Raw genomic sequence first — 19,489 nt, forward strand, 5'->3', positions numbered from 1 at the left:
TAAAGACTTATCTTGAAACAAAAAGCAAAGAAGTTCCAAATGGGGAAGGATGGAAACTACTTCTGAATTACTTGAGTTTTTAGAATATAGAAATGTATATAACATTATCCGGAAAATAACTGTGATTTTGTCATTCAATTTGTTAGTGCCTATGCTTCCTAACAGACACTTTGAATGTTATTTATCTTCTCTCTGATAAGTACAGAGCTGGGAAGCATTTTACCATCATAAAACCAACAAAAAGTATTACAATTTTGATAAGTTGAGTAGATAATATACAAACCAAAGTCTGTAATATTAAATGAGATGCCATTCAAAATCCCTGTTTTTATCACTCTACTAAATATTAAATAGTTCTTTGTAAATGGACTTGGTGCTTGAAATGATCTTATTAATAGAGAACAAAAAAAAAGTGCAAAATGTTAATATGAAGGGATAATTTTGACAGAATTCACAAGGTAAGTACCATGTACAGGAAGCTCTAGGATTAAGTAAAATTTAGCTTCTATTTTGGATGTATGAACTAATAATCTAATTTGAGAATAAGCAGTGGGTAAACAAAGATATATTGTATCTGAAGTACAAATACAGTAACATTTCTTAATGCTTTTTTAAATATCTAAGATGACATTCATTGAAGTTATCCATGTACACCTTGATTAGATTATTGCAACAACTGACTCTCCTTCCTGATGTAGCTTTAAGTTTGCTATACTTTCACTCATGAGCTGCCATGAATGCCTTTCTTGATATGACATCTAGCAAGAACAGTTCTCTATTCTGGTATGGCAGAGAGAATCCTACAGAGGATACTTTGTGCAGCTGCTAATCCCAATAACAAGAATGAAGATACAAATAGCAAAGCCTTTTTTTTTTTTTTTTACAAACAAAGAAACTCAATCATTGGCTTTTCATAAACTTTTGCACTTCAAAGTGCACTGAGGAAACCACGTTTCTCTAAAAGTAAGAATTTAAATTAATTTGATTTTCTTAGGCTAGAGAACAGTAGTATTAGAAGCAAAGTAAAATAGCAATAGGAAAATAGCAATAGGAAAATGCTAAAATAGCAATAGGAAAAATGGAATTCTTTAAATGGCAATTGCCAAGTATAAAGCTTTACCTATTATTCAGGTTTGAAAGAGAAATACCTACAAATTCTAATTTTACATAAAATCTCATTCTTCTATTTGCAACAGCAAAAAAATCACACAGAAAACCAGAACTAGATTTTACCAATACAGTTGGACAAACAAACAAACAAACCGCTGATACTTAATTCCCTGTACTGGTCCCTCTGCTCCTATATTATCAGGTAAGATAATACAAGTCTCTGTTGTTTTATTAACAATGCTAAGTATACAGTCAAATCCCATCACTCAGTATGCAGCTAATACATATTGCAAACTATGTTTATGGAAATTATGTACTTTGTGGGAGAAAAGTCTGACATGAAAGTTTGCAGAGAGTTCATAACACAAGGCATCATGTTCTAACCACTTAATGAGGCTAAATAAAACATATGACAAGCTACAGACCTGTTTCCCTCTTTGAAAAACATACTTTTTTTTTTTTGTTTTTAAAAAAAGCAAGGGATAACACTGCAGTAAACATTTTGCTGCCACTATACTTTGAACAACCAGATCAACAGGTTTCCTTCATTACGCTTTTACCAAACACATAGCGCATGCAGAAGCGAGCGAGCGAGAGATGCTGGTCTGAGATACAAATGAGGGTAAAAAATGGGGCCATTACACCTAAGTGTAATCTTTTAAATTAGGACACTATGGATCTTCATTGGTCAATCTCTTCATTTTGCACTTTGTGTGGTATTTTTAAGATACAAGTTGAATTCAGGATACTTCTAAAAATGTAAGTGAATCCAATCTGATGTAATAATTTCTTAAGTGAAGTACTGCTATTAAAAAAGGAAAATGTTTTGTGACAACTGGATAATAAGTAGATTATAGATGTATTATACACATACTATACTTCACAACTTCTAAGTCAGCATTGTTCCTAATTAATATTTCTATTCTTAGAAAAATAGTTTAAGTAGTCCTATTAACATTTACAAAAATTGCAGGCATGAAGCTAACTGGTGTTCATAAAGGGGGGACAATTTATTGCATATTGTAAAGCTCAAAGAGAATATGTATTTGTATTTTACTATTACACCATTTTGGAGCATTAAAGCTTTACTTCTCTTGCCACAAGGGAATCACTTTTTAAGGAAATTCACTTTGATTTAGTTGAATTGAACCAAAGACAGTCCCTCATTCCAAACAAGTGGAATTGTTAAGGTGGTGACTGGGGCTAGGTAGATACATAGTACTATCACCCTATAATATCTAGAGTTCAACAAACCATGCAAACTTCCTGTAACTAAGGGTAAGTAGAAGTTTGTAACAACTTTCTGCTCATTCCTTTCAAATAGACATCAGCTGACCACATCCATAGTTCCACCAGTACAACTGGTGACAATAAAAAGAAACAGGTGAAAAGTTTTTCCTAATTATTGGACTCTGAGACACAAAAGCCTCTACAGGAAGTTTTCTATGAAAAAAATCAGGCAGTGAATTCTACCTCAAATTCTTCACAATGCAGAATACACAGATACCAGGTTTCTCTTCTGCCGGAAGACCTTTTACTTCTTCAATTAAAGACCTTCTATGTAACAGCAGGAAAAAATCCCTGATAGTACACTCACTATCTTTTGTTGTATCTTTGTCAGAGGGCATGTTCAGCTGAATTCCCACAGCATTGATTTAATTTCTCTCATCTCTGTGTTCCTGGTGTCCTCTGAAGGCCCGAAGATATTTGGTGATGACTCGGACATACAAAATTAAGAAGTTCTGAACTTGGTGCTTCTTAATCAGCTTAAGAAAAATATTGTTGTAGAATAAGAACCACAGAAATAGGTATAGACACAAGAAACAACACTGAGATCCTATCAAAAGGGTGGTCCTTTCCCCCCACCCTGGATATGAGACATTGTGCAGCACAACATTACTCGCTTTCTTCCCCTTGATAAAAACTCATGGCGGGCATTTGGACTTGATTTTCTATCATATCTTTCAGAGTTTAGGATGTTGTTCACTCATAGCAGCTCTTCCCATTTTCTAAAATAATAGCAGATGACATTGAGCATTGCTGGAATCTTTTACAAAGTTAGAAACTACACTACGAACCTTTCATGGACCCCCGAGAATCTCCAATCCCTGGAGCTTCAGATGCTACAATTGCCACAGAGATGTTCAGTTTTCATTTATTTGTTCTTTTGGATCTGTCATTGGCTCAAATGGTCTGTTCAAAAACACACAGAGTGTTATCCTGCCACCAGAGAAGAACATGCATTTTTTTTCACACCTTCAATGTGCAGTTCTGGAGAGGACAGTCTACGGCTTGCATTTTATGTTTCATAATCATGAAATTCTGATCAGCTAGAAATTTTTTAGCTGCATCACAAGATCTGGTTCACCAGGCAGCCAGGTCATCCGTATTTTAGATATGAAGATCTTTCATTTTGTCAGAGTATAAAGGACAAATTGCTTGTACAGTCTTGCAGTGACACTTTGATACTTCAGCTAGCAGATTCTTTACAACAAATTGCAAAGCCATCTTGTGGACAGCAGTCGCTAAATTTTCATGCACTTTATACTCCGGTTTTCTTCTTCAGTTTCAGTAGAGTCTATCTATTCCAAGATCACTAATTGTTACTACAGCCTGGTAGCTTTGGCGAAGGCAAAATAGATTTTGGAATCTGATCAAGCAGGAGACTCATACATGTTGACCAGTCACCAGCCACAATGCCTAGGTTTGTATTTCTTTTGAAGACAGTGATTGCTCTAGAATGTGAAAAGGACAAATGGCTGAAGTTGCCATCAAAGCAAGAAGAGTCCAATTTCCCTGAAAGTGGCTTATTTATTTCACAAACCGTAAAAGCATGTTCACCATTTTTGCTGATGTGAATTATCACAGTTGGATTCTTTAGAAACAAAGCTGAAATGCCTGTTGATCCAGTGCATTTTCTTAATTTCATACAGATCATTCAGAAGAAAGGCTGGTTGAATGAGGATGGCCTTTGTCTTGCATATGACGCACTAAACTTAATTCCTTGCTGTTGCATTAGCCGAGAAAAAAGTGCCTTTGTATGCATACAAGCATAATGTTACTTCTTTATTCCATATTGGTGTTTTGACAGTAATCATGACAGAAACAGAGACTTTCATACAATACAGTAACAAAGCACAATAAACTGCAAAATAGGTGCTTTTAAGAACACATACTTAAGTATCTTTAAAATGACCCGTCTCCTGGTGGAGCCAGACAACAACTGTGTATCTATGGCAGAAAAACTAGTAAGCATATTTCTTCTTAAAAACTGTTTTATTAGATCTCTTGTCTGTTCATACACTGGAACGAGAAAAAACCTTTCTATTATTAAGGATAAGGAAGTGGGAGGAATGATGGCTTGAGAAGCTCAAGCTTTTGAGAACAAATTAGACACACACCAGCGAGGTATTGCTTACACACTCATCTTCCTGCTTAGTGACAAAGTGATTGAGTAAGTGAGCTGCTTATGCTTACATTTTTTATGATGCTTATTAACACAACATTCACATCAGGTCTAGAATTGGGCCCACAGTGTGCGATAGCATTAACTGTCATCTTTTAACAAGATCTTGTTGAGTTTAAGGGATTCTTTTAAAATACAGAATAACTAACTGTATATGCTCAAGAGTGATTCAGTACTGCAGAAAACCTTAAGTCCATCTTTTTGGTACTCATCTATTAATCAATTATAATGTGCTAAAGCCTGATCTTTACACAGTGGGTCATGAATATTAATTTGACATTATTTTATAAACTGTTTTTATCCCATGATGTTGTGAAGTCTAGTTTATCATAACATCTTTCTCCTTTTCTTTCCTATCTCAATTACAACTGAATGAGTTTTTCTTTCCAATTCTTGCTAAGATGGTACTATACCTTATTATAGAAGACTATCATGAAGCCAATATGGAAGTATTTACAACAGTGTATGCATTTTGGCAGGTAGTTACCCAAGCCAGAGATATGGGAATCAGTAATGAACGTAAGGTATCATAAACCCACCTGTATCTAGATAGGTAGGTAGTAATCATAATGTGATGGCCATCTTTACAGAGTTTTTCCAGTTTCATTGGCTGAAAATGGATCAGACTAACCACTGAAGCATTTTGCAGCCTGGACATCTGGAAATTTATTATTGTTATTTAAAGTAAGAGATAATTAAGGATGCTTTTACCATCTAATTTATATTATGTTACACAGCAGTTGCCTCGCTTGACTACACATCATAATTGTCCCAGACTAGTACAGTGATTTTAAAACCACGTTGAACATGGTTGCAGATTGATCATGCAAAATCTGCTCCCCCCCCAGCTGACTTTTACCCACTTGTGCACAAGTGCAACACAAAAAAAAGAAGAAAGTAAATAAAAGCAAAAAGTGTGATGGGCGAGCAGGTCGACTGTGTGAGAGAACACGTGCAAAGTATACCTCAGAAACACTATAGGTGGATGAGCACGAAGGGAGCCGAGCCTGGTTGTGCAGTGGGGAAAAGAAGACATTGTTAAAAAGGAAATGGTGGCACAGTAAGGATCTCAGAAGGTTTTCTGTATAGGTGGTTCCAGCACTGAGATAGTAGTAGGGGGTTCATTAAGTTTCCATGACCAGCTACTTCAGAAACTCCAAATTTATGCCGCTTAAGGTGGAAGCTTCTTAAAAGAAAAAAAAAGGTACTGTTTGTAAAATAATTAAAGCTGATGATGACTCTGAAAGCAACTATCAATCTTTCCTCCTTTAAATAGCTAACAACACCATCCTTAGGACAATATGGTACTCTAGGATGAAGCTTTAACATTCTACTTCATTTAAAACTATTAGTTTTATTCTAACTCTGCAAAGGGTACAATGCAAAAACCTATTAGAAGCCCTATTCTTCCCTGTGTATCTTTATCATTTTAGATGCTCAGAATGAGGATTTTGACAACAGAAGATTTTCTTCAATCTCACTGCCCCAAAAACCAGAATAACTTGCAAAGGTAAATGACTAATGGCCAGATACAGGCCAGCAGAAACCTGCAGAGTATGTCCCTAAGCAATGCAAAATGCTGTGATTCTTGAGGGATACTGTCCACTGTCAAAAGCTTTCAGCACAAACGCAAGTCAATTGGTTAACACTACAGTTCTACTGACCGCTTAAGAAACATTTTGTTTGTACAAGACACTCATTTTACTATTAAGTAAAACACAATTCTTATGTACTTACAAAAGTATCAAAAAAGGACTCTCCAGTTATTTATAGGATATCTTTTCCTAACAAATCTAACCTAAAAATCCTTTCTTTGGTTGAAAACATTTCATTGTTTCAATTACAAAGAGTAGTCTGAGTTTTGGTGTTTTGGTTTTCTTTTCCCCCTTAACTTTCGTTAGATTAATACATCTGATGAAAACTGGATGTGAAGAAAGACTAAAAGCAGCTGAAAAAATGAAATTCAAGAAGACTTGTTTCTTATAAATGCGTTAAAAATCTGCTCTTGATTTTTTTCTAGGGGAAAAATGAATTATCAGAAGCATCAGAAAAACTTCCTTAGACTTCAACAAAATTAGTATCTGTACAGCAGTTTGGATACATTTGTGGTAAAGATGAACCCAGCAAGAATTTCCACATAAATTATTAGTGACCTCTTGCTGATATAGGTATTTTGACGGACTGGGCAGAGAACATAGTACTCATAAAAAGTCTCTCATGAATATTCTTCAATCTCAAATGTGCATTTCATAATTCTCCATTGAAATATAAAATATCACTTCCAGAAAAACTCTATAGTCACATTTGTGTTCATTTATGTCTCTATTATATACTTCCATGCAGCTGTTCTTTCTTCACTGAAATTTTTTAATACTCCGAAAATATTTTTGTTCTTTTCTGGTATTGTGTATCTTGTCTGCTTTTCTAGATAGCATTACTAAGGAAATCAGAATCTCTTCAAAACATCTTAAAAGTTCATATGCACTCAGCACTTTCTTTTCCTGACAAAATGTTTTCTTATAGGAGATGATTTGCAGAAAGATTAAGTCAAATATAGAAGACTCCTTTAGACAAATAGAAACAGAAAAGACAGTTTTAAGAAATCAAGTATTATTCTTAAACAGTTCACTTTTTTTTTTTTTAAAAAGGGACCCCTTATGACAGAGCAAAACCTGTTTGTAGCAACACTGCTTTAAAATCTAAGAAAGAAAAGCGTGTGGCTTTGCTTAGAACAGGGGTTCATCTGAAATTTTGGGTGAATCTCTAATGAAGATTCTCATAAATAATGTCCAACCATTGTTCCCATGGTTTGTCTTGCAAGAGCTTGGAAAAAGAAGAACCATTAGCTTCAAGTCTGCAGGTGAGGATCCAAAGAACACAGTAACAAGAAGAAACATCACAGCAGCAGTTTTTTAAGTATCAGCAACTAGATAAACTGAAACAACTATGAGGACGTTTGGAATAGTATTCTGCAAAGTTTTGAAGGACTTGGCTCATCTTATCTACTCCTCATGCTAACTTACAAGGGGTATGCTAGACACTTGTGTACTACTTTAGTCTTCTCTTAGACAACTGCTTCAAGCAGAATGCTGTTACCTTGCTTGTCAAATTACCCTGTGATCTAATTATATATATTTTCATTAATATCTAGGCTAAACTTACCATTTAACTTCAGTGTTACTCCTATTAGTATTTAATAACTTTAAATAATTTTTTGATAGTTTCAGTTGCATAGAAGCAAATGATAATGTTCAATAAGATACCTGTATATTTTATTTCTCCCTGTATTTATACACACAGGAGTAAGATTTTCCTTAATCTCCTAATCTCACTCACTCCTATTTCTTTTTTTCTTATTCATACATGCATAGACTCTCAATTTACCTATGACATTGTCTCATAATCAGGAAATTGAAGGTATGCTCAAGTGTTCTAGTCTCAATCTAATGTTCTTGAAGAAAGGATTATGCTTATACCACACTTCTGCACATAGTGATTGCTGTTTGATGTTGAATAAGATCACACAATGCGACTGTTTAATCTGCTGCACACTTAGTTTCCTGATCATTTCTATGTCACTGTTTTCTTGCATCTGCCCAGTTTCAGCATTTTGTAAGTGTACAGTTTGTGTTATTAATAACACATTTAATTTTAAAATTAAATGTCAATACTTTTCCAAATTCCTTTGATGATTCTGCCATCTATTTAATCTGCACCTGCCATCTACTCTGTTTTCAATTTATTATCATATATGAACTCCAGTGATTATTTTTTCCAGTATGAGAGAGGAGGCAGTTCTCCTTATTTTGCATGCTACCTGACCAACACTACACACTACATTAATGTTCTAACATTTGAGATGTTGGGCTCTTCCCCCCTAAACTTTCAAGTCAAGGGGCCATGTTGTCAGTCATAGAAATACCCCACTGTGAGAATGATTTAAAAGAGCAATGCCTATTTACACCAACTGAGAATCTGGTTCAAAGTCTGCAAGAGCAACTTGTTGTTAGTCTGAGGGCCTTACAGCCTTGACTTAGATCTTTAATAATGGAATATTAAGACCAGGAATAAAAGCATCACAAATGTAATCCTTCATCAAGGCAGGTGCTTAAAGTAAAACAGAACACTGCAGGCAGGAGACTGCAGACTGGGAGATACAGCTCTGTATCAAAAATGATAATTACAGTTTCATTAATCATCATCTATGGACAGTATCTGGCCTCTGCTATATATTCTGTAACCCAATATGTAAACCAAACTCTTGAACAAACTCAGAATTTGGGTTTGGAACCATGGGTTTGGATTTGGAACCATGCTGGTCAAAAATCACACAAAAATTGAAATTGTCAGGCATATCATGCAGGAACTCTGTGCAGAATTTCTACTTTTTTTTTTTTTCTGATGGGCTTAATATTTTTCTGCAGCATTTATGGTGGCATTTAAAATTCTCAGCCTGCACAATTACAAAAAAAAAAATAATCTTCAAATCACAGATTGAAGCAGTGCTGTTCTATTGAATTTCAGCTGAACTCCACACTTATAGGAAGGTATTAATTGTAGCTGCTATTGTGAGTTCTAAAACAATAAACCAGTCAGCTGTATCACTGTTGATCATCTCAGTAGCTAATGCATTTATTTGCTACTGCTACCTTAATTTAAACAGTAAGGGAATGCTAACAGTAAGGGAATGTCCAAGTGACAGAAGACTAATTTTTCTAAACACTTGTCTCTGGGAGGGGTCAAAGGATTAAGCCATGAAAAAACTGGAATAGCTGAAGTTAGATGAATGAAGTTCTCAAGGAGAAATGGAAAAACAAATCTCAGCTCAGGACAACTTGTTTGGTAAATGGTTATGCATTACTTCTGATATTAAAAGCAGTGTTTTGAAGTGAAAAGTCCTCAAACCCCCAAACTGCTTAATTAACTCAAATTTTATGCATGTTTTCAGTGCAGGGTTTTTTTGTGTTGTTTTTGTTTGTTTGTTTGTTTTCTAGACATCTGTTGAAATCTGGGATATTCTGCAGAATTCCAATGTTTCCTACATATTTGCAATAGCCCTTAAATTAATCTGAAAAGCATGTCTTTGCAATTCATTCTGGAACAAAGGTTCCACCTTAATAATATACACAATTGTGCAATTTAATTTTCACCTATGGAGCTGGCCATCAGATACTATATGCTCCCCCTCCCACACCATTCAATACATTTGCCACATTGTAGGAGTATTAACAACTGACATCTAAACCCCTTTCCAAAAGCGGTATAGAAGAAATGAAAATTGTTTTAAAGATGAACTATTAACAGACACCTCATTATTTTCTTTCCAATTGTCTGCTATTAAGCGAGGATTTGTTCTTTATTTTGATCAGTCATTTTGTCTTCTAAAGTGTTGCATTACCAAAACCATCCATTATTACAGCATGAATCAGAGAGGTAGTGAAAACCAGAAGATTTCAGTTATAAGTTATTATACTTGAAATGTGCCCTGCTTGTTTTAAGAAACTTAAAGGGCATAAGCAGAATATATGGAACATTTCTTAGTTCACAATCTGACTTCCTTACATTGTGTAGGATATAGCCATGAAGTAACAGATAATGAGGCACAGAGGAACAGGATAATTTTATTACAACTAATTTTTCACAGCTAATGTCACAGCTTTTTGTTTGAAACCTTTCCTGATGTGACATTCTCTGAAATAATGTGTGATTAGGACACATTTTTTGTAGTATAAAGTTTCATGGCATAATTTGTTTCTAGCTTTACATTTATTCCCTAGTAGTAATTCATGAATTTAAGAGTGAGAAGTCCAAAGTAAAGCAACTTGCTTTGTCTTGATTATGACTAATAAATTTGAGTTACCACCAAATCTAAAATACCACACAGATTGTTCTTCCCCAAAAATGATTCTTAAAGATTTGCCAGGGAAAAAAATACAGTCTTTTACTATATTTTTTCTTTTTTTTTGTTCTTTTCTTTTTTTTTTTTTTTTTTTTTCTCCATAGAAAGCTGCAATATATTAGCAGCTAAATTTCCTTGTATTTGACCTGCGAAAGATTATAAACTCAGGGAGTTCTGCTTGACAATAAGCATAAATCAACTTTGCTAGATATATAGCTGGATATGCAAAAGCATCCAAAAGGAGTAAAAATTATCAAATCATTATCATTACCAAAATTACCTTGCACTCTATCACCATAGCGGATTATGCATTAGAATGATAGTGCTGAGAATGACAACAGTCACAGTGTATGGAAGATACAAACAGGACATGAATCTAAAGAAATTATTCATAGAATCTTGATAGATATGCAAAGGGATAAAGGGTTACTACCTTTTACAACTACTATACTCACAACTGTACCTTTTTTTGTAATTTTCATGATACATTAAATTATGAGGCTTAAACTCATTTCTATGGAACTACTGAAAAGCTGATCTTTTTATCAGTTGAACTACTAAACATGAGGTACCGCTGTCTATATTGCTATGTTGGATTTGACTTGCTTTATTAAATGTTCCTTGTGACACTGTGAGAAATGGGTATATATATGGGTATATACACCCATTCATATATGGGTATCATGGCTGATATATTAGATCCTAATCCTTTTCTCACTTTTTTTTCATTAAAAAACAAACTTAATGCATAAGAAATAAGCTGCAGATTTTTTGTATTAGTCTGCTAAAAAAACAATCAAAATTCGCATAGCTGGCATTGAACCAAATACTAACCTATTTTGTGAGATAAAATAGGGACGCAAAAAGATTAAAGGCAAAGACATAGGTACATGTGAACCTATATGCTTTTAGGTTACCTTATATCAATTTTCAGTTCAGGAAAGGCCATCAATCACTGGCAGCAGATATTTTTATCCTTTAAATTGAGGCTATCTCTTTCATTTGTTGCTAAGTTTAATATTCAGGAAACTTAGATATGCAACTTCAGTTTTGGAAAGGGACTTCTTTTACTTACTGTAAAGCCTAGCATTTGGATTGGCATTCATTAAAATGTAGTATGATATTCTTTTAAACAACAACCCTGTCAATTAGGTCAGGTTTCTCACACACATTAAAATGAAACCCCAGCCAGAAAAGAAAGAAAACACAAAGGAAGAAAGAGAGAAAGAAAGGAAAAAGATGGGGATGAGAGGACAAACCAATCAGATTTGGTGTTACCAGCCAGTGGAAGTTTTTTAAAAAAATCCAGATCACCGAGTGAAATCGTACATTTACTTGGGGAGAGCATCCTTTGACATTGCTTTCTAGGTGATCTCTGAGCTCCTCCAGCTTTCAATGGAGCTACATGTAAACATCACAAAATGAATTGGAAAAGCAACCTGTTCTCTTGGCACTTTTTTCTTTTTTTCTTTTGTTCTTTGTTTTTATGTTAGGCTTTTTTTTTATTTATTTTTTAAAATAAATCATAGCATTACACATTTCTCACTGCCTCTGGAAAGACATCAAAATGCTTTGGACAACACAGACATACAAGCTCATTAAACACGGAATCTGGAAAAAAGATATGTTTGCTTGACTAACATGGCTCTTTTTTCAGTACAGGAAAAAAATGGAAGATCAAAGCACAGATAACTCTAAAGCTACTGAGTCTCTGCTATGTTGTTAATTTGTTTATTTATTTGCTTATTTATTGGTAAGACTGTGTTCTAGAATTTATTTCCACAAAAAATAACATTTTAGAGATAAGTTTTCATGTTTGGGAACCTCAATTAGGATTTTCCATTTTCTATAACGATAGTCATAGAAGATTTTGAGTCTAAATATGTATTTTGGGTTGTGAAATTAAACCCTGGGCAAACAGATACAGAAATAATAATCCTAAATTAAGTATCAGTGGGTGTTCATAAAAATAATACGTGAATCTCATCACCCAAATTAGCTACATCTTCTGCACATGTGTATGTATTTAACCTAGAATTCCATGTGATGACCCATTAAAATGCACAGGTCACAATAATTACACACACGATTTTCAAAAAAAGCATAGAAACTGTGGCTGTCCTGTATTTATGTCCATGTGAATCCAGTAGTCTTGAATGTCTCCCACTGAAACTGTGCATGTACAGTGCTCTTCTCATCAACACTGTAACTTAAACCTCTTCCCAAAATACCAGATGAAAAGATAAAGCCTCACAGACAGTGAGGAATGCTGCAGATGCCTCCAGCTGTAACTTGTATAAACAAACAGCAACTGACTTATTTTTCTATGCTGAGATCAATTTAAATGGTGGCACTACTGGAAAGAGGTGAATAATTAATCCTCCCCCTCCCCTTCTCTATGCTCAGTGAGATACCATTTTCACAAAGAGCAGCTATAGAGTAGTGTTAGAGAACAGAGAGGATGGTTTGTCCTGACAAAGTCAACATACTCATATAGAAAACCAAACCAAAAGCTCAAAACCTAAGAAGGCAGGAAAGGCAGGAAGAGTGCAGAAGAGAGAAGTATTTAGTGCTTGACAAAGTGCTAAAAGGAAAAAAACTGGAAAAAAAGTGAAAAATTGGACGGCTGAAAACAGGCAACTGTTGAGATGGAACCTTAACAGGATGGCTTGTACTGCATACAATTAATATCTTGGTATAGGTTATGTCCTGTGTTTTAAACCATTTATTAGGGTCTAACACTGTGCATAGTGGGTACTGATTTAGGTATCTGCCTGTTCTGTTAAGTGCTCTAAATATTTGATTATGTTTATACAAATAAAAAAAGGCAGAAGGGACTAATTAATAGCAAAACAGTGGCTCCATTCTTATTAGCCTCACATGATTCTCTCATTTCCTTTTTGTTTACTCTGACTTTTTCTGATTTAAAGGTTATATATACACGAAATATTAAACTCTCCTGTAATGGTCTTTTGCAGGTTTAAATGCAAAATGTGTGAGCACTATAGAAGTTTATTTATGTTTCAAGATGGGAAGCAGTAGTCTGAAGATGAGTAAGTCACTTCTCCATGTACAGGCAGTTAAGAGACAACAAACAACACAGATCAGAGAAGTGGTCTAATCATTATCACCAAATTACAGGCACTTCAAGGAAGTTGTTACTATCTTTTATTTGTGGTGATATTCAAAGCTAACTAACTGGCAGCCTGGCTTCAGTTGTTCTATGTGTAGCACAGAAACAAACAAAATGTGACCCAACAGCAATAAGAATACTCAAATAAAAATGATGGGATGGTGATAAATGGAAAAGCCCCTTCCCTCCCTCCCCTCACCTCCCCCTTTGAAAGGAAAAGTGTAGGCTATAGAAGAAAACTTGCAAAATAAATGTTAGAAACATATTTACTTTGAGGGATCCAACTCTACTAGCAACTCCTTTGCTTTCATCCGGCCGTCTAATTTGCTACAATGGGGGAAGATGGGTAAAAAAGACAGAAGAATAAAGAAAAAGTGAACTTAAAAAAATTTCCACACAATCAGTTAGCAGTACATGCAAGACATCAATTTGACTCTCTGAGACACCTCTAGAGGACAAAGACACAGACTCTAATTTCTGGAATAAATGATGCTTTATCGTGGCATTTTCAACTTGCTTTGTTGATCATTTTTATTTCAATATATTACCCATCTGGCACATATGCTGCATGCTGAATTCACTAACATTTTTGAAAGAATATACATGTTACTTATCCGACTTGGATATGAGGAATAATGAAGTCCTAAAACTCTAACTGAAGAAAAAACACCCTATACCTTCTACAAATCATATGATCACAGTATGCTATAACTGGGAGTATCAGGCCTGGCAAGTATCATGATTGATACCTGACAGAATGCAATACAGATTGCTATTGACCCAGGCCTAGAGATTTTAGCCACTGCTATCAATATTCCCAGTTAAAATTATGCTGCCCAACCAGAAAATTTTAATGCCAGACCAACATTAGATTTTTATTTTAAATTTATGACATGTATAACCTCTCCCCTGACATCCCCTATCTGATTACTTTTCATTCATAGATTTCTTTTCTAGATGATGCAGAGGATGGAAGAAACAAATGAGGTAGCTGCCCAAAAGGCTTCATATTTTTAGAAGCTGGTAAAATAAAACATTCATTTACAGCAAAAGTTCTTCTCAGAATTGCTGAATCCAGTGAGTAAACTTCTCACTGATAAATTAAACTTCTGTTGTGTCATTTGAAGTAGAGGAAGAAGACAATAGAAATGACTTTAGGGATATCCTTCTAGCTTTGAGTCAAGACTGAACCGGAAATTTTAATTATCTGATGGTTATTTCACAGCTTACATAAAACAAAGTCCCACACAAGTGAGGTGAACCCTTTCAAACCACATTATCTGTCTTTAAGAAATCTCAGCAAGGAAGCCAAAGACTGAATGAACCATGGAAATTCAACTACACTTTATATCCTCTGGAGCACACTAGCAAAAGCACAGGTTAGATTTCCCTGTTTGTTATTACCTGACCCATGCGAAATGGAGAAATTCATTTTCAAAACACAGGCAACTGAATGTATTTTTTACTTGCACTCAGTTTTTAAGAAAATAATGCAACTGAGCAAATTACACTGGAAACATTTCTAGAAATTGTTCTGTTCTTACCTGGTCTTATGGCAGTAAGTTTTGAATTCCCAAGTGAAACATCTACATTACATGTTTTCATGGGACTTCAGGGAAATCTCCAAGCAATTCTAGTATACTGACTAATAAAAACAACTGTCATTCTTAAATAAAATATGGCTCATTTAGAAGACAGATGAAATTAAATTATATGCAGTTTAACCTAGTTGCTTTATTTTTGCTAATTAAAAAACACACATAAAAATACACCTAGAAGCCAACAACAATAAGAAAGAAGGGTAAAAAGATCCTTATCTGAAAACAACAGGATTTAGGGAGTTAGAGCAAAGATATTTGCCCCAATATCCTACTTGAAATATTACCAGTCCCATAGAATAAGACATAATCAAGTAGAACCCTAATTTGTGTTACTAATTTGAAGCATTTTTCAAAATTACTATATTTAATTTTGTTTTGAAAAATGAGAAATAAGAAAAAAAAATTGTTGACATAATGACATGGAACTAGGACATTAAGAAAACCACTACATACCACAGAAACTTGGGGAAAAGTTTTAAGCGACAGCAGTATGATTGCCTTTCAAGGAAAAAGTCTTTCTTCTACTACTTACCAGTATGGGCATTGTGGCTGCTCAAATTATGCTGAACATTTAGAATTCAGTCAGAACTGAGATTGGAGATATTATAGGTGCATATGACTGACATAAATGCTATTTCTTAAAAATACATAGAGGAATATACACACAATGTGTATGCTGCGAGCAATAACGTTATAAATGCTCGAAAATATAAATTACAAGGAAATAGCTTAAGGTCATCTCTTGTTTTACATCCATGGCACAGTTTCTATACTTGATAACATGTTTTCTGCAGGAACCTTACAGAATGCAACTTGGATGCTTCTCAAGGGATGAGTCAGAGTGATATACGTATTGCACAAACTATACTACATCTGTTCTGGGAATTAAATAGGGCATTGTCCAGAAGGCAATGGACAGTATGGACAGTAAGAGTAAAACAACTTTTTATATTTTTTTTCATGGCAAATGCCACAGAAAGAAATTCTCTCATATCCTTGTCTCTCTCTAGTCAACTCCTCTACTCCTAGAAGTTGACTGATGAACTAGTATTTCAGAAACCAGCATGGATTATACACTCCCTGTTTTCCAGAAACTCAGCTAGACATGAGAACCCCATCATAGATGAACACTTTTAGCTAGAAGAGATTACAATAAAAGATGTGCATGTAAGTGTTCTAAATGAAAAATATGTAAACTTATGTCACTTATGTGATCTAGAAATAAGTCCTTTGATTTTTCTACTACCCATTTGTGAAATGAAAACAATACTTCTAAGGAAAACATAGGACTAAGGAAAAAAATCTCAACAGCGGCACTGAAAACAAATATTTTTGCCTCAGGTTTTATGACTTATTTTTTATACCATGACACAAGCTAAATAAGTAGATTGAGAGATGACACAGGAGCAACACTAAGTAGTTACTGGCAAAATGTTACCTTAATGACCTAAGGGTTTTGAAACATTCTGAAGGACAAGAATGAAGATACTCAGTGTAATGAAGGAAGATGCTGTGTAGGGAACATTGCAGGAAACTGGCAAGGTATGATGCACTGACAGTTAAGAAAAATGTATTATATTTACATCCCTTTCTTATTCACAAGGGAATAACAGTAGGCGTTAATAGCTGAAGATTAACCACAGGTCCCTATCCTGATATCTGAAGAATAAACTGGAATTCCAGTAGGAGTAGAATGAAATAGGAACACAGTGGAAAAAACCTTAGGAAGCAGGGAAATCAGAAACAAGCAGTGAGCAAAAGAGAGTGCTTAAATATGCTTAATGAACTTGTCAGAAGATGAGTGAAAGACTTACGTACCAAAGAACAGACAATTAATGTTTTCTAAGCAGAAGTCTTGCATTTTGTGTCATTATTATTCCTCTACCTTCTAATAGAGCCCATAAGAAGTGTACCTGTTTATATTTAACCATGACTTTATTTCAGAAAAAAACAATTTAGAAACTCCAACTTTAAATATATAAATTAGCAGTTATATTCATCATAAAGAAAGAACAGCTCTGAACAACATAACAAGATAATATAACTAATATAAGATTCTGTCTTTCCAAAATTCTGGCCAATACATGGTTCATAATGATGAAGCCTTTTGATATGATCTAATTACTCAATTCTGAAACCAAATAAATGCAACACTAGTAATGGAAACACTTTGCAGCAGTAGTTTAAAAAGATGTTCAGTTCCTCACTCAATGGCCTGGGCATGCACTATTTGATCATGTTAATTAAAAGCCAGAGATTATGCTACACAGCATCCAAATCAAGTTCAGATTATTTGCTGTATATAACAAAAAGGTAACTGTTCTCCCTCTTGACCACTACCGCAGAGATCAGTGATGATCAGTGAGTAAAGAAAACTATAAATATTACTTATGGAAGATTACATCACTGGGCTTGCAAATAAATGTTTTTCCATTTGTCATATATGTTATCCCACATATTCCTGACAACCATGCTGACAAACATTTTCTGTTTCCTTCACCGAAATTGTCCCTGTTAGTTTTGAGCCATGGCATCTTGTCATTACACTTAACTAAAAGTTCCCTTATACCCCTAACCTAATTGCCTCAGGGGATGTGCAGTTAAATGCTGTCAATATCCTCTACTGAATCCTAAATCATGAAACTTGCTTGCATGATATTTGTCAATGTGACTACACATACTGTTAATAAATATTTATTAAGTTTTTCCTTTTAAAGCAGATTTTTGGATGTGAAACAGTGACATTCACGAGTTTGTAGCTGCTATGAGAAAAGACCTCTTACCTCATTTTTCCAGTTTTACCTGCTATTACTTCCTTTCAATTACCATTTTATCTCAAAATGCAGGGAATCATGGCAAGAAAGGAATGATCAGTTTCGGAAATACAGAGCAAAGCTGTGCGTATGATGGTCCTTCAGCTGAATTCCATAACACACTCAAAATCTGTCATGTCCAAAGGGCCATCCAATCTGACCAAGGCAAAATATGGGAAAACAGCAATAGGAGAAATCTCTCTCCAGTCTAATGTAGCTTAAAGAAATATTCTATGATTCAGTGAAAAGGTAGGTGGATGTATAAGAACAACATGAAAATGATCTTAAGGATAAATGCATTGAGAAGCCAAAAACATCAAAAAATTGCAGAAGAGGAACTAAATATGAATCACAACATATTCCAACAGTCTCCTCATGAAGGGACTTTTTTTTTTTTTTTTTTCTAATGGGCACTACTACTCAAACTGTTCCATGTGCAGATGAGGGAATAAAGACAGCACAGGTGGACCCATCAGTGGTAAGAAGTAATGAAATTTTCTTGCAGTTTTGGAGATTAGTACATTAGTATCATCACTAAATGTAGTTTCTCGCTACTTGTGTGGTGAGGGACGGAAGCACTAGTTCCCTCCGAACTAGGGCTGAGACATAGAGCATTCACGGAATGCGGGTCATCAACGATTTATTGCGCAGTTACAATTCCTTATATCTGCTGCCTAAGCACCTCCCCAGGGTCAGCTGGTTCCTGTCCCTCCTGACAACCTCCCGTCCATGCACCAATCCCTACATAAATCATTGCTCTGTTAACACATATAATGGCAAAGATAATGTAAGATGTCCTTATACAGGAGATTTTGTAATATACTGGTTATTTTACACCCACACATGGCAGTCTAGTTCTTTTAGTTTTTATCTATTAACTTCAGTGAAATTTAATGGTCAGAAACTGAATCTGAAAGCTGGTAGGTAAAATGCACTGCCAGGGCAAAACAGACTACAATAAATACAAACATTACATATTATGCCACTATTCTTATTGATTCAATGTCCTAAATCTCATTTAAACTGGAGCTCTGGGCAAACAAGAGTTGGGTACTTGCTTTCACTATGCAGTTAAAATACACAGGCTTTATGATGTCCAAGACATGAAGAGATTATAAATGACGAGTGACAAAACCAAATGGCTACTCTTGGCAAGAGGCATGCTCAGCCCAGTGGGAATGGTATGGAAACCAAAGGGCTCCCACCCATTGCAAAGAATGCCAGCAATCAGAAGGCTTAATTAGCCTGCACAGAGCTGTGTGCTATTGAGACCAGACTGCTCCAAGAAAACTAATTAAGTTCAAATACTTTATGCTTCACTCTATTATATAGAGATGCACAAACATATAGAGACCAAATTGTACAATAGGATTCAAGACCCAGCTTGTCTCAGAGTTTTCAGTCATGCAACTGAAAAGTTCTGTCACACCGGTCAAGTCCCCCAAACCTTTCTACCCATTCAAGACT

General features: G+C 34.9%; 1 protein-coding gene across 6 annotated transcripts in view; it reads right to left on the reverse strand.

Annotated features, from left to right (window-relative positions):
• Window positions 1–19,489, reverse strand: part of GPHN (gephyrin) — a gene marked incomplete at its 3' end in the record, with an annotated part of 311,539 nt that overhangs the window by 62,208 nt on the left and 229,842 nt on the right. For 3 of the 6 annotated variants that reach the window (XM_080619964.1, XM_080619962.1, XM_080619963.1), the window contains one exon: window positions 13,879–13,935. The exons of the other annotated variants lie outside the window; for them this stretch is intronic. In XM_080619964.1, coding sequence (XP_080476090.1) covers window positions 13,879–13,935 — 57 coding nt within the window. The remainder of the gene's footprint in view (window positions 1–13,878; window positions 13,936–19,489) is intronic. 6 annotated transcript variants of the gene reach the window in all.

This window comes from Psittacula echo (assembly GCF_963264785.1).
Source record: "Psittacula echo genome assembly, chromosome: 5".
Lineage (NCBI taxonomy): Eukaryota > Metazoa > Chordata > Aves > Psittaciformes > Psittacidae > Psittacula > Psittacula echo.